This window comes from Nothoprocta perdicaria, unplaced genomic scaffold (assembly GCF_003342845.1).
Source record: "Nothoprocta perdicaria isolate Ctin4 unplaced genomic scaffold, notPer1 scaffold_341, whole genome shotgun sequence".
Classification (NCBI taxonomy): domain Eukaryota; kingdom Metazoa; phylum Chordata; class Aves; order Tinamiformes; family Tinamidae; genus Nothoprocta; species Nothoprocta perdicaria.
This window is the reverse complement of record NW_020455579.1, coordinates 335,862-350,287: the sequence shown is the minus strand read 5'-3', so window position 1 is coordinate 350,287 and position 14,426 is coordinate 335,862. Positions and strand designations below refer to the sequence as shown.

General features: G+C 39.3%; 1 protein-coding gene across 1 annotated transcript in view; it reads left to right on the top strand.

The window, feature by feature from the left end:
* NDRG1 (N-myc downstream regulated 1) overlaps positions 1 to 13,930 on the top strand; it is a 39,830-nt gene extending 25,900 nt beyond the window's left edge. Inside the window, exons 6-16 of the mRNA XM_026043922.1 lie at positions 1,094 to 1,156; positions 2,750 to 2,810; positions 3,250 to 3,336; positions 4,878 to 4,934; positions 5,812 to 5,915; positions 6,275 to 6,331; positions 7,205 to 7,256; positions 8,035 to 8,082; positions 9,679 to 9,714; positions 11,020 to 11,071; positions 12,317 to 13,930. Coding sequence (XP_025899707.1) covers positions 1,094 to 1,156; positions 2,750 to 2,810; positions 3,250 to 3,336; positions 4,878 to 4,934; positions 5,812 to 5,915; positions 6,275 to 6,331; positions 7,205 to 7,256; positions 8,035 to 8,082; positions 9,679 to 9,714; positions 11,020 to 11,071; positions 12,317 to 12,582 — 883 coding nt within the window. The 3' untranslated portion in view covers positions 12,583 to 13,930. The remainder of the gene's footprint in view (positions 1 to 1,093; positions 1,157 to 2,749; positions 2,811 to 3,249; positions 3,337 to 4,877; positions 4,935 to 5,811; positions 5,916 to 6,274; positions 6,332 to 7,204; positions 7,257 to 8,034; positions 8,083 to 9,678; positions 9,715 to 11,019; positions 11,072 to 12,316) is intronic.
* Positions 13,931 to 14,426: the final 496 nt, after the last annotated feature.

Genomic DNA, 14,426 nt, shown 5'->3' with positions numbered 1-14,426 from the left:
ACATGTAGACTATACCTAAAGTTTCTTTGAACTTTTAGTCTCTTTTTCCCTCATCTTTCTCTCTTTTTTTCTGTTTGAAGATTTTCAGAGATAGTAGGAAATCAATCYTAAAAGACAAAGAGTAGAAAAACTGACATCATTTTTTGACATACTCTTATTTAGCCACTGCTTTGAAATTGGTTCCCCATGGAGAATTAACTCCAAAGCTTCTCAGAGCTTGTGTCTGTCTGAACTTASAGTTTTTGTTCAAGTCGGGAATGCTGTAAAAATACTCACTCATAGTAAAAGCTGAAGGCCAGGGTACTTAAGTGGGAGTAGGGAGAAAAAGACTGCTTTTATCCAAGTCATGATGTGAAACAGATTGATACCTCCTGAGCAGATGTTCTTCAACTACTTCAGGGTGATTTTCTTTTTTCCTTTTTCCTGCTCCATTGGGATTTTGTTCAAAATTTCCTCCCATGAAAATTTTCTGCTGTACATATGAGCAGAAGCATTGATTTACGGCTGTTTTTGTGAAACTTCAACAGCTTCATAAGCTTTCCCTATGACTTAATTTTCTCCAGCAATACTAATGGAAAGCTATCCTCATTTTGAAGATATAGAACTTTTGTCTGTCCCGGAAAACAAACAAGCAAGTTATTTATGAAAGATCTTTCAAGTCTGTCATTCTCCCATCTTATTAAGCATTTTCTATGATGGACCAGAAGTATAAAAGTGGTGCATGGGGCTGGGAACGATCCTCTAAAGTTCAAATTTATTCATAATTTATGAAGGGTTAACTTTTTTTGAGGCTCATTATTTTATTTTGAGGCTCATTTTTTAAAAGGCTCATTATCATATGTTCTGCTTTCAGCTGGAACAGACATCTGCTATCCTGTAATGCACATAAAGTACTTATCTTGAATACAGTCACATTTCTGCTAAATTATGATTTGTTCCTGATTTGAATTGAGTTCATACCGTTACTGATCTGATAGTAAACACATTTGGTGTTAAATCTAAGGTGACTAGTACGTCCCTAAATGTACCACTGTCCCTAAATGTGTCCACTGAAAATGGCATAGTAAACTCAAAAAATACATGTTTGTTGTAGGTACGTATATCCTTCCATGGATCAGCTGGCTGAAATGCTTCCTGGAATCCTGAAACAGTTTGGGTGAGTGCACAATTCTTATTTTTCTGGTTTTTCTTGTCTTGATGCAGTTTTAAAACTGCTGTGTGACACAGCAAAGATCAGGGGATAGCTGGTCATCTTAAATACCTGCAATTTTGGTCTGTTTACCTGGCATTTTGTTTGATAGAATGGGCTACTGTTGTTTTTGTGACTTTCCCCATTACGATTGTATTGCTTTTGCCTATGCATCCAACATGACTCTTTTTTTCCCCCGGAGATGCCTGATTATTTTTAAACAGGAAGCAATTTAGGATGAAGTCCCATGTGTCTAATTTAGGGGCTTCCTCCAGCATTTTCTCTCTGTAGTGCTGACAGGGGCAGTGCACTGGCAATCTGTTCCTCCTACTTTGGCAGCCTGCGTTTTCCTTTGCGGTCATTGAAGTATTCCCATCCAAAGGCATTTAGTATATTGTTTAAATGTCCTCCGAGGTCAGTCTTGCCTCCCAAAATGGAGGGACCTAACAGCAGATGCCAGATTGTGGTCTGCTCTGGTGTCAAAGATGAAAGGTTCACAATGATTTTAGGTAGACCCTACTTGAAAGCTTATCTTGGCAGGAGGTGAGAAAGGTGCCCATGCCCCCCAGAATAAGTGTTCCCAATAAGCGCTCAAGGAGTTTTCAGAATAAGTAGAGAAAGTCTGGAACTCAAGGCAAGGCAGCTTAAGTAGGCTTGTTGGCTGTGGTTTTAGTCTCATACTAGTATCTCACTTAAGGCCAGATCTAGATATAGTCTGTCCTACCCACCATTTGTATTCAGCATACCCAGCAGCTATTAAAGCACCTTGGACTGACTTTGCTTTCCGATTGCACTATCTTCTTAAAACTGGCTTTATTTTTGTTTGTTTATATTTTTTAATACCAAATACAAGGTCAATGTTATTTCAGATTCTTTTCTTGATTGGTGGGGGAAAAATGCTATCATAATGTCAGTACCTTGATAATCTATTAAACTGGAGGGAGCTTCCAAAACTCAGCTTTAATACTGCTAATGAGAATGAAATCTATCTTCAGATATCTTCCTAAAAGCATTTTGTAGACTGTTTTTTTTTTTCCCCTCAGCATTTTTTCCAGTCTTCCATTTATTTTCTAAGGCCTTGGAGCTGATGCTTTAAAACCAATCACAATTAATGCAAATATTTGCCTTGTCTCTGCCCTGTTTAGTTATGYATTTTAAACTTAATCAGCATGGTGGCTGGATGAGATGAGTGGTTTCCATGCCAGCTCTCCCCATCAGAGATTAGTGACACTGGTTGGTGGCTGCACCATGGAGGACAGGAGTTTTTTATTTACAGTAGAGATCTCATGAGCCTCTTCTACATTTTCCAGGCAGGCAACAGTCAGGAAACCCTAACCCTTCCCATTAGAGTTGCTTAGTGTATTTACCTTAAGATAAGCTCCAATTACTGCTGCACAGCATTGCATGAGAGTTTGTCCCATGAAGCCACCCAGCTACTGAAGTGGCCTGTTGAAAGGTCAGCTTGAAAGGAGGAGCCTGACAGTGGCACAAGATGTATTTGTTTTCAAAAGATTTCTTAATTTCTTAAGGATTTCTCTCTTCCTTTGTATTTCTATGCAGGCTGAAGAGTGTAATTGGAATGGGAACAGGAGCAGGTGCCTACATCTTAACTCGATTTGCTGTAAGTTTCCTTGACCTTTCTTAAATTTAATTTACCAGACGCGCTGCAGCCCCATAGCTTGTGCAGTTTGGAATTTGAGTCAAATACCATGAACTGCGGGAGAGCTCATCCAGGAGATCTAGACTTTCCATTTTAAGGCCTGGGCTCTACACAGTTCATCTGCAGAAGGTTTTTTTAATGGGAGTTCTCTATTTAAACTGAGGGTGGAGAAGAAGTTAAATCTTAATGTTCTCCAGCTGCTGGCTGAATTGACTTAATGAAGATTTTTTTCTTTCTCAAACATATGCTTGTTTTACACAAGATAAAACTAAACCTGCCACCTCTCCTCCTTGGAGATGATTTGCTAATTTAAACTTTATGCTGACTGGCAGCTTGCAGAGGATGTGTGATGGAGCTTAACTTTTTCTTCTTTCCCCCCTCCCTCTCCCCCCCACTCCAGTTAAACCACTCGGATATGGTGGAAGGATTAGTTCTCATTAATGTAAACCCCTGTGCTGAGGGCTGGATGGACTGGGCAGCAACTAAGGTAAACACTTGTAAGTTAGAAAAGCCAATCATGCCATGAATCTGCTGAGCATGAGAAGCTGGGCAAGCTTGTRCATTAAGGAATGGCTGCAGATGGAAAGTATTGCTAATTCCTTTGAATTTACTCTTATATTTACAAATCTACCTGCATCACTAGCTGGTGAGCCTACTGATGAAATTAAGTACTTCTAAGAAATAGATATCTATGATACAATGAGACCACAGGTTATGGCTACAATTTATAGATACTGGTGACTTTGTGGGAGGGAGAATCTAATTTGACCCAGAACACAATATAGATTTGGAAATAGATTTCTTTCAAATAAATTACATGCTTTTGATTCTTTGCTCTGGGTTTATTTACCAGTGCAGTCCAAACTGTGAACTAGAGCACTGAAAAATGTTCAAACCAAATTAGTCTAGTTTTTACTGATCCATCTGAGCCTTGCATGCTAAAATAGACTTAAAACAGCATTGGCTGCAGCGGCTATGAACAGATTGTCTAGAATTTTAAGTGAAAGCTCATGTACAAAAAAGCTSCAGTTAACTGCATTCATTTGCAGTTGTAATCCTACAATGTGGTAGAGCACTTCAAAAAGATCCTTGGAACCTGCGTGTGAATTGAAGAATTTTAATACATTAAATCTCACTTAAGTGTTTTGTTAGGCTAGATATGTCAGGATAAGGTGATGGAAGACACTTTGTGACACTGGCTCATATTCAAGTTAATAGCAGTTGTGATAGTTTAAAAAAAAAAAAAACTAAAATTATATGGTCATCTTTTTAACCACACACATACACACTGAGAGGAAACACACTGAAAGTATGCAGGGTGATATTTATTATGAAAACCTCATAACACTTTCCAGAGCAAGGATGCAGAATTGTTTCAAGTCTGTTACACATTTTTAATGATCTTGCATACTGGATTATTTTACTCAGTTTAATTGATCAGTTTAGTAGCTCTTCTACAGTGAGCCTTTCAAACCTATGAGCAGGCTTGTTTTGGTTATCTCTTCCAATACCTCGCTTAAATTCTTTCATAACCTGCCTCTGCCTTCCATCTATGCAGGCACTTAGGCACTGCCAACCCTAAGTCTAAAATTGGTGTCTTGTGTCCTTCTGTCCTTCCAAAGCAAGAACGTGTTTTAGGACATGAGCTCCATGTCCCTTAGGTACTGTCTCCAAAATATTGTCCATGTGGGTTGTTAGGGAGGAAATGGAATATTTTAGGAAATTATATGTGTCTGGCTGGATATATGTGTCTGGAACCCAGTGTTCTTGCAGGGAGAAATTCCATTTGTATGTATACTGCTAATAATGTGTTCCCTGCATAGCTGCAGTAGTAAATACATCCTGTAAGAACAGTTCAAACATAAGTAATGCCTAATACTATAGCTGAATTAGGGAAGAAATTGTCAATACAGTGTATAAAAATGTAGGAACTGTGGTAAAACATCCATTTGTTTAATTTTAGAGAGTAAAATATTCCAGTTGCTCAAGGATTGTTTTCATATCAAATACTTAAATCTCACTGTTCAGATTTCAGGTTGGACAAATGCTTTACCAGACATGGTCATTTCACATCTTTTTGGAAAGGTAAGCACATTCAGAATATTCCCCTTGCATATTCAATCATCTATATTTACCTCCTGAAGCTGGGAGAAGGGGAGAAAACTTCCCTTTAACAGCAAAATGCAAAGTTAAACTTCAGGTTTGGATTAGGGGTAGTGTTGCCAGTACTTCAGAACTAGGGTGCAGCAGTGAGGTTTGCTGCACACCTCAGTCATGGCAAGCCTAGTAGAGATAACTACCTGTTTAGATAGACCTAGTAGAGATAACTACCTATTTAGATAGCTGATACATAGACATCAATAGGTATGAAATGTCCTCAGGCTCTAGGCAGAATACGCCCACTAAGTTTTATTGTGTAATATACTTGTAACTCTAGAACAACTAGTTACTGGTAGAAATTATGATTTTTAGCATAAGCCTACTTCAGTAGGAAGTGCTCTACTATTTCCTAAGGTTATGTTGCTTTGCTTTAAACTGTTAGCAGATGTAATGGAAAACAACACTACAAAACAAGGAACTAATCTATAAAGACTGTAGTAACAAGCTTCTTGAAAATGTCAGTGATTTAAGTCCTTGAAGCTTAATTTACTATTGTGAAACAGTTCCATATGTGTTCATAAGCTTTAAGCATCTGATTCATCCTGAAAACATGTATTGAACTACTTACTCTGAATCTCTTCTGCTTTTGAAACCTCACATGTGTTTGAATGTAAACATCTGCACTACAACTCCATGTTTTGGAATTGTAAAGTCTTGATGTTACAATGTACTGAAAGCCATGAACCAAAGAAAAACAGTATGGAAATTGGGAAAAATATTAATTCTAGGTAATGCCACTGAGTGTGAGTTGTCGCTTCCTTAGAGATGCACTCCTATTGATCAAATTCTGTCTCCACTGTAGGACGAGATTCACAGCAACCATGACCTGATCCATACTTATCGTCAACATATTATTAACGACATGAATCAAAACAACCTTCATCTCTTTGTCAACTCTTACAACAGGTGAATACATTTTTCTGTTTATTAACTGTAAACTGTTTGAAGATGTTGTCCAGACCTTTGGTTCAATATTCCTTGTGATGGAGTTATGTTTTCCTCCAGCATAATGTCTGATCTGACAGTACCTTAAGCATCTTGGGTGTTTGCTTATGGGAAAAGGTCCTTGCACAGTGTGGGGGAAGAGGTGGACTTGGACTGGATGAAGAAAATGGTTTTAGTTTCAGTCTAAAGCTAATTATCCATCAGCCGTGGATGCTAATATATCGGATTAACATGTGAATGTTTATTTTCTCTGAAATGGATGAATATGGAAGTACTTCTAATACTTAAGTGTACCAAAAACTTTTCCTCTATTTTTTCAGTCGTCGAGATCTAGAGATTGAGAGGCCTGTTCCTGGAATAAATGTTGTCACTCTGCAGTAAGTATTATGTTTCCTGCCAGTTCACCTGTATGTGATATTATCTAAGAGGCTCAACCTGTGGGTGCATCATATGCACACTCCAGAACTGTAGCTGAGTTGTTATCCTATGTACTAGCAAAAGCTCTTGAAATTTAGTCTAGGAGATAGAGGTTCCTGCAAGTCAGAGACTGTATTAGGAAGACTCTGCAGACATGAAATTAAATAGTGTCTGTCACTTGCTGTGTGTCTGCAAATTTCACAAATTTGGGCTTGAAGAACTTAGTGATTGAAAAGTAAATATACTTAGCTTAACCTGGAGATCACTCCTAGTCAAGGAAACTTACAGCCTTGAAYGCCTATAGTCATATCTATCCAACCAAGAAATGTGATAAAAACTACAGAAACCTCGAACTTCACGCACATTAAGCAGATACAAAATGGTTATCTATCAGGTTTTCTAATATCTAATCTTTGACTTTTGCTGCAATCTCACCACAAAACAGCTTTTCAGACCCACTGTGCCACTGCCCACACAGGATGTCTTGGCTCTGCTCTTCTGCCAACTGGATCAAATCTAACCGGTCCAAAAGTTGAAGGCAGCAGGGGGATAAGATTTTGATGCTGATACCTACCTACATTCATTTGCTTATGAARCAAGGCATATGGGCACAAGAAGGCATGATTGCTAAGAAATCAGGAAAAGAACAGGTTCTTGTATAGGTTACAAGAGAGGGTCAGTAGACCTGTGACTAATATAGTGTGTTTTAGGTGTCTAGAACACAAAATTGATCCTTTTTTATAGTAATAACCCTCTGTTCCTTCCAGAATTAAGGTTAGTGAATGTTTGGGCAGGCTAATAGAAATAACACCCATTTTGTTTCTTCATTGCAGATGCCCTGTGCTCCTGGTGGTCGGCGACAGCTCCCCGGCTGTGGATGCTGTGGTGTGTACATGGAGCAATCCATAGCAGCATACTTTTTGCTCTTGAGTTTAACCTGTACGAGAACTAGGAGGCTGCGTGAGCCTAGCAGACCTCACACCCAGACTGTGGGTCCGTCCCAGATGGCTCTCTGCTCTCAGACCATGGCAGAGATACCATTATTCTGAGCATTTTGTACCCTTCGCCTGCCTGCCCGTATTTAATAGCTGCCGTGTTAGGAGCAATCGCCACAGCAGTTCCACTGAACCGCAAATATTTTCCTTTAGAGAAGGATCTATTGCTGGCATTTTAACTTGTTTTGTGGTGCTGGAGTTCTGCCCAGGGTCGCTGTGGAAGCGAGGAGCTTCTTTTTGGCCATTATAACCAGCCTCGGATGATATGATGACTTCAGATGTTGTGCCTTAATAGGCAGGGCCAGGCTCCTGCTCATTGGCCATATGGCTGCTAACCACTTGGCACTCTATCAGATAACCTCAATTCATGAGATAAACAACACTTTTCGCCAGCAGAGTCCAGCAACACACTAAAAAAAAAAAAAAAAAAAAAAAAAAAGCCCTCTAATTCCCATATACTGTCTTTTCAAATGAAAAAGCATATGGTCAGAAATCTGAGCTTGGGTTTACATCTGTATATATGTATGCTTAAAAAGTCTTTACTGAGAAACCTAAGGTCCACAGTTCAGTTCATACTAGGCCTGAAAATATATTTCATCCATTTTAATCCAATAACTGATCAATATCGTCTTGTGTATGATGCCTCATGCTTCTTTTCTCACATACAGGTTGAATGTAACTCAAAGCTGGACCCAACAAAGACTACACTTCTGAAGGTAATAGCAAAAGTTGTTTTATCTTTTTTTTAATAAAATGTTCCCCTCATTTAAAATCAACCAAATAACTAAGAGCAGAAGCAGACTAATGTCACCCAGTACTAGTAAACTGGTGAGAAGTCAGGGATTAGTTATTAAGAGAGGTATGGGGGCTTGGATTGTGATTTGGAAGGGTTATTTCTTTAGGTAAGAGCATTCTAGTGGGATGAAACAATCTGGGAACTTTTTGACATGGTTAACAACAGGGAAGTTTCCAGCTCCTTCATTTTAAAACACCAGAAGTGAGACATGAAATGTTCACTATTTCACATACCCATAACGAATTTGACTAGAGCTGGCAAAGTTGATCTTGAGGTATTTGGAAAGGTTTGAACAAGCCTTCAGCAGACTGGAAATGCAAACCAATTCATTCTGTTTCCATGCCTGCCTTTCTCTCAACAAGAGAGTAATATGAATAGATAGCTGATACATCAACCATGGCTTTGTTATCCTGTCTCTGACACAAATACACTCCAGGATAAGTAAAATATTTCCTGTAAAGTTGATAAAAGGGGTTTCCAAACATCAAAGCACCCTGCAAATGCTTTATTTGACACTTGATATTCAGAGSGTGGGTAAAGGCTTCAGTTTGCTACTAATGAAGTAAAATGTAATGAGTATAATATCCCACAAATGGTGAAACTGCTTTGCTCATACTTCCCTTGTGAATGTCTAGTGAATACCTCTCTAGGATTCACTTATCGAACAGCTAAGTGCTAATAAGCAGTAGGTTTTTTGAATGGTTTTATGGTCCTAGCACTGAGAAGTTACCTACAACACAGAAATGGCAGACTTCTCCCATGTGGGAGAAGAAAAAAAAAAAAAAAAAGATCTGGATGCTCTCATGATGGCTAGGCTTTGCTCAGTCTGAGGATATAGCTGATGCCAGACATTGCTACAGGACTGTTTTGCTGCTAGCTAATCCTAGATAGGATTTGGGGTTTCCTGTAATTCACAAGTCTACTGTTTTCAACTTGTGGTGTCCCTTGGAACAGAACTGTTTTTGTTGGGTTGACTTTGAGGGGTGGGGTGGCAGGAAAAGTGAAGTGCTCCAAAAATATTGCGTGCACTCAAGCTGGCTTTTCTAATTCAGCTTTCCCTGCTTCTCTTGGCAGCTCCGACTTGCTTGCCATCCACAATCTCAGCAAATCTCTCTTTCTCTCTCATGTCCAGCACTTAGGTGTTTGTTTTCTCCCCGATTTTATGGGTTGTTCAATACCTCATCACACTATTGCGATTCAGAATCAAATCCCTAGCCAGGACTAATAGTTTGGTTTCTAAGAAACTGGTAATCACTTCCTAGCAAAAACAATTTTCTCTAGCTCTGGCTGATGGCTCTGCCTGAGGGTTGAGACACTTGTTGGATTTCTGGGGTGTAGTCGTAGCTTTTTTAGACCTTTCGCTACTTGCTTAGGTGCTTTGATCTATGTATGTTATTCAGACAACTAAAGGAAACTTTCTTGGGCCAGATATCTAGAAAGGTCATTTGAATATATCCTGAGTTTAAATGAGTTCCTCTGGCATTGCACTAACCTGCTGTTCTTTTTCCCCTTTCAGATGGCTGACTGCGGTGGGCTCCCTCAAGTTTCCCAGGTACAATTTGACCCACGGAAATCCTCCCAGTCCTGTGCTGCAGCTTGTCAGCCTCCAGCAAATGGGTGTTTTCCTGTAGGGTACTTGCTGTTCCCAAAAGTCAGCCAAAAGAATAGTTATGATTTCACCAATCATGATGTCAGTTGGTCATCTGAACTCTTTTTCTTTAGAACCAGTGAAGCACAAAATTTAGATTCAAARGGAGTAAAATTTCCACTAATTAAGCATTAACTAAGTAAAGGTYTGTGGTGGGAATGTGGAGATACTATTTTATGCTTATCTGCTATGCTAACATGGATTAAGATTTGTGCATAAGCATTTCAAAACGTATTCTTATTTGGTCTATTTTTAGAATAGGTCAGGAAAGTGGGAGGCAGGAAATAACTGCACTATGTTCTTGCATGCACTGACCTGGTTTGGCTGAGATTGAACTGGAGTTTCTGAAATATGTTTAAACATAAATTCCCAGGCTGGTAGCAAAAAACAGTCTAGGGGATTGAAAAACTTATCTGTGTATCTGTGCTCTAGTGTTTCTTCTCTGAATTATCTGATATGAAAATYAATTTTATGTAACTATGTAAAGTTTTATAATCTGACTTATAAGCAATATAGTGGGAATTCTAGAATTTAAGGAAAAAAAGTTTATATATTTCTGCAACAGAAGTATCTGTGCCAGCAGTTTGTTGTCTTACAGTGGTAGGGCTTGAGGAAAGCAAGCAAAAATATGTCATTGCATCTCTGCTCTGGACATTCCATTCCTTGCAGTGGTTCACATAACATTATACCAAAATATAAGCACTATTTGCAAGTTCAGTAACTGAAGTTGAGACTTTCTTGGCTGCTGTGAGAGAGTAGCACCAAAAAGTACATTTCAAGAATATCAGTCATGTAATTGTGCTTGCATATTACTGYATAGCTTTTTGTTGCCCTACAAACATAGCTAGCAACTTAGAATAGCTGAATTTGTTCTCYGCTTTTGTTCTCTGCTGATTAGGAATTGCCAAATTACTGACCCGTACAAACTGCCTTGTGTATTTTGTGAGGCCAGTTATTTTGCTGTGACTCTTCTGCCTCAGTAACTGCATTAGCAAAACTTGGGCTGGGCTTAGACCACTTTCAGTCTCTTCTCCAAGAAATCTTATTCTCTAAAACTTCCTTGGAATTTTCTTCGGTATAAATGAAATTTTTAGAAAAATTCAGTTGAATACAGAGACTTTCAGGTGTCATAAGCATATATGGTCTCTATTAGGTGGCAATGTAACTTGCTGAGTGCTGCATATATTAAAAAATACTTTTCTTTTGCAGCCTGCAAAACTTGCAGAAGCCTTCAAGTATTTTGTTCAGGGAATGGGCTACAGTAAGTATGAGTTTTATTTATTTTTTCATACATCTGTCAAAACTTTATGTGAATATAAGCATCCAAAATTTCTGATCCCAGGCRTACGTTTTTCTTTTCCCTAACAGCTATGTAGCTGCAATAGGAAAAAATATGTATGGTGTGTGGAGGAAGGGTTTGCAGGCCAGATAGTGTTACTAAATAATGGAGAGCTTTRTAGATTTGTAGATAGTCTTATATCAGCAAGTAGTTCTCTAATGTAAGACCAAAAGTATTCTTTTTTTTGTGTGTGTGTGTGAGAGATTTCAAGGCACTTATTTGTGTTTTCTGATATGCATAATATACATCCTAGCTTGTAAATTTTTTAATGACCATGGAAAAGAAAGTCCCTGTAAAGGTGTCAGTAAAAAAAAAATGCTTTATTTCAAAGAGTACAGCAGGCAGAACTTGTTAAAGTCACAGAATACCTGTCTCTAGACATGTAGCCAGATYTGAGCCTGTGACACGGATAGTATTGCATTATTGCTGAGCTGCAATGTGTCCRTTTTCGGCTTCTTCCATTTTGCTCTGTAGAGTCTGGAAGTTAATTTTTCACAATGTTGACCACTTTCAAGCTGAATCTGGAAATAATTGTCCCTTTCTGTGCCAAACTTAGGCTTGCTTGCTAACCAGAGTGGGCTCCACAAAAGTCAGGCACTTATGTGGGTTTTTAGACGTGATGAAAACCATGCATGCTGTCCTATGCCCACAAATATCTGTGTTAACTTTGTCTTGACACTCTGAGTGGATATTTGTAAGAGTATCTCCATATTGCATCATAGGGGATGATTCATATGCTGCCCATTGCAGACCTCATTAGCTCTGAGACCTCTTTAGCCTGTAGCTGTCTGAACTTCATGTGTGTGCTCATGGCCTCTTCTGTTGTATAGGTGCACTCTTGTGTGCACTGCCAGAAAAGATTAAGCCCCGGATAGTAAGGCAAAGTCTAATGAGTCGCCTTCTAATGAGTTCAGTCTTCTGGCTTGTTGAAGCCACAGTGACATACCACAGCTCTGTCCCAGATCCCTCTTCCAGAGTGATTTGGCCTCCTTGATTGCCTGGAGCAGTGGTGCATCTATACATGAGGCTAGCCTGAAAACTATATTTTACCCTGAAAACTATATTTTATCCCAAAGGCTTCTCCRGGGATGGTTAGGGTTGGAGGTGATGGTGGGGCTTCCTTTCATGCTCATGAAGCAAGCTGTTAATAAAAGACCCTCCTTTCAGTCCCCTCTGCCAGCATGACCAGGCTGATGAGGTCCCGTACAGCGTCTGGCTCCAGCGTAACCTCTTTGGAAGGCACGAGGAGCCGGTCTCACACCGGGGAAGGCACGAGGAGCCGGTCTCACACTGGGGAAGGCACAAGGAGCCGGTCCCACACTGGTGACGGTGCCAGGAACCGCTCGCACACAGACACGCGCATCGAGCTGACACCGAACTCCGCGAGCAATGCCGAACAATCAAGCCCCAAGTCCATGGAGGTCTCGTGTTAAATGCGTGCAGGTGGTTTAAACTGATCGCACTTCGGAATATTAACGGATACCCCCCGTGTATCACAAAGCATAACTGGTATTAATCTCGAGCTTTTTCTGTAGGATGAACTCTGTTCACCAGGGTCTGACAGGGACCAAAGAAAAGAGGCATCTCATTTGCTCTATCTCCTAACTCAGACAGTTGCTGCTATTGTACCCTCCTTCAATGGATGCCAAATTCTAAGGGATACTTGCCAAAAGTTGATGTGGTTGTAAACACTTCAGAGTCGAAGCAGACTCGCTTAATATCCTCCTTTAAAATCAAAACCATTACATGCCCCTTTATCTCTTGTTCTCTTGAATATCTGGCAAAATTTGAGATGAGTTTTAGAGGGGGGAGAAAAATCACTATTATGAATGGCTTTTTAAAAAAAAAGGGAGACAAAAATGTGTTATGTCCTCATGTTGAAGGAGTTGAATTCACTGTATATAGCTTGACTTCAAATGATAGAGAAGTTAATGTATCGTGCATTTATAGGCCTTCTAATTAATTAGTATTCAAGCCTGTTTTCCTATGTACAATAATATAATACTAAGATAGGGTATTTCAATGTGACTTTGAGACGAACTAAATCTTTATGCTTTTTTATTTCACTTTTTGGAGATTTAGTTCCAATCCTCCTTTYCCCCTCCCCATACCCAAAACCTACTTAGACGAAAGAGAGCAAGATTTAAGTGTTGTAAGCGAGGTAGCACTTCCTTTCGGGGATCTTGGGCCAAAGGATTTACAACATCTCAAGCGTTGGCGTAGTTTTAACAAGTAGAGTAGCTGTAACATGCCAGCAAAACAGGAGCGGCTTGATTTCTACTTCAGACAGCTTATCTTTGCAGCTCAAGATTTTGTGTCCAGCACAATTGTAATCATAAATCCAGAATTCAGTAAGCAAAGCCAGATCCAGCTGTTCTTTGTCAAGAGAGATGAATAACTGTAGGATGGTGTGTAATTAGATACTGTACATTCAACTGCCACTAATTACCAGATTGGGAACTCTGATTAGACTTGCTGGTGCTGAGCAGTGTGTTTCTCAAAATGATGGAGCCAACAAAGCTGTAACTGAGAAATACGGTGGTTAATGGCTCTCCATACTTATGTGGCCTCCTGCTATCCTGGGCTACTTTTGTTTTGGATGCTAGTGGCTTGATACCTCTCTACCAATCAGATTGTCACAGTTGGGTGTTCTTCAGTTTGTTCTTCTGTGTGTAGCRAGACAGGTTGTCCTGGACTCCAGTGCATACTTGCAGCATTGCAGTCCTCTCACAAACATGAAAACACAAACACTGAGCAGTTAAATAAATGTTAATACTTTGGGATTGCTTATTCAGAAGAACACCATCTCCATTACTTTATATTGACTAACCTCAGCTCTTGTGTAGAATATCCGTAATGACTTGTGGGAAGAACAGACAATTTTGAGAAAGAATAAAGCTATTGTGTAAAGTCTATCAAGAAAAGTTTCTTAATGAAGTATTTGTATTTATTTCAAAACAAATAAATTTGTAACTTTGCAAAATCTTGTGTCTTAATCTATCAATATGAATATAGTGACCTTTTTTTCATGGGAATATATTTCTTCTTACCTGTTGTTGAAATTAATTTTATTTTATTACTCTTATTTCTGTTACTGCTCTGCATTTCTGAAGACTGGTCTATGTTGACCTCTTGTGAGGATCAAATTGCTAACCCCAAAGACACAAAGGAGTAACGAGGCTCTCACACAGGTCGTGAAAKGACTCCCAAAATACACATCTACAAATCTGCACATACAGGAAAGAATTAAACCATTGTTTTATTGTATGCAGAAGTG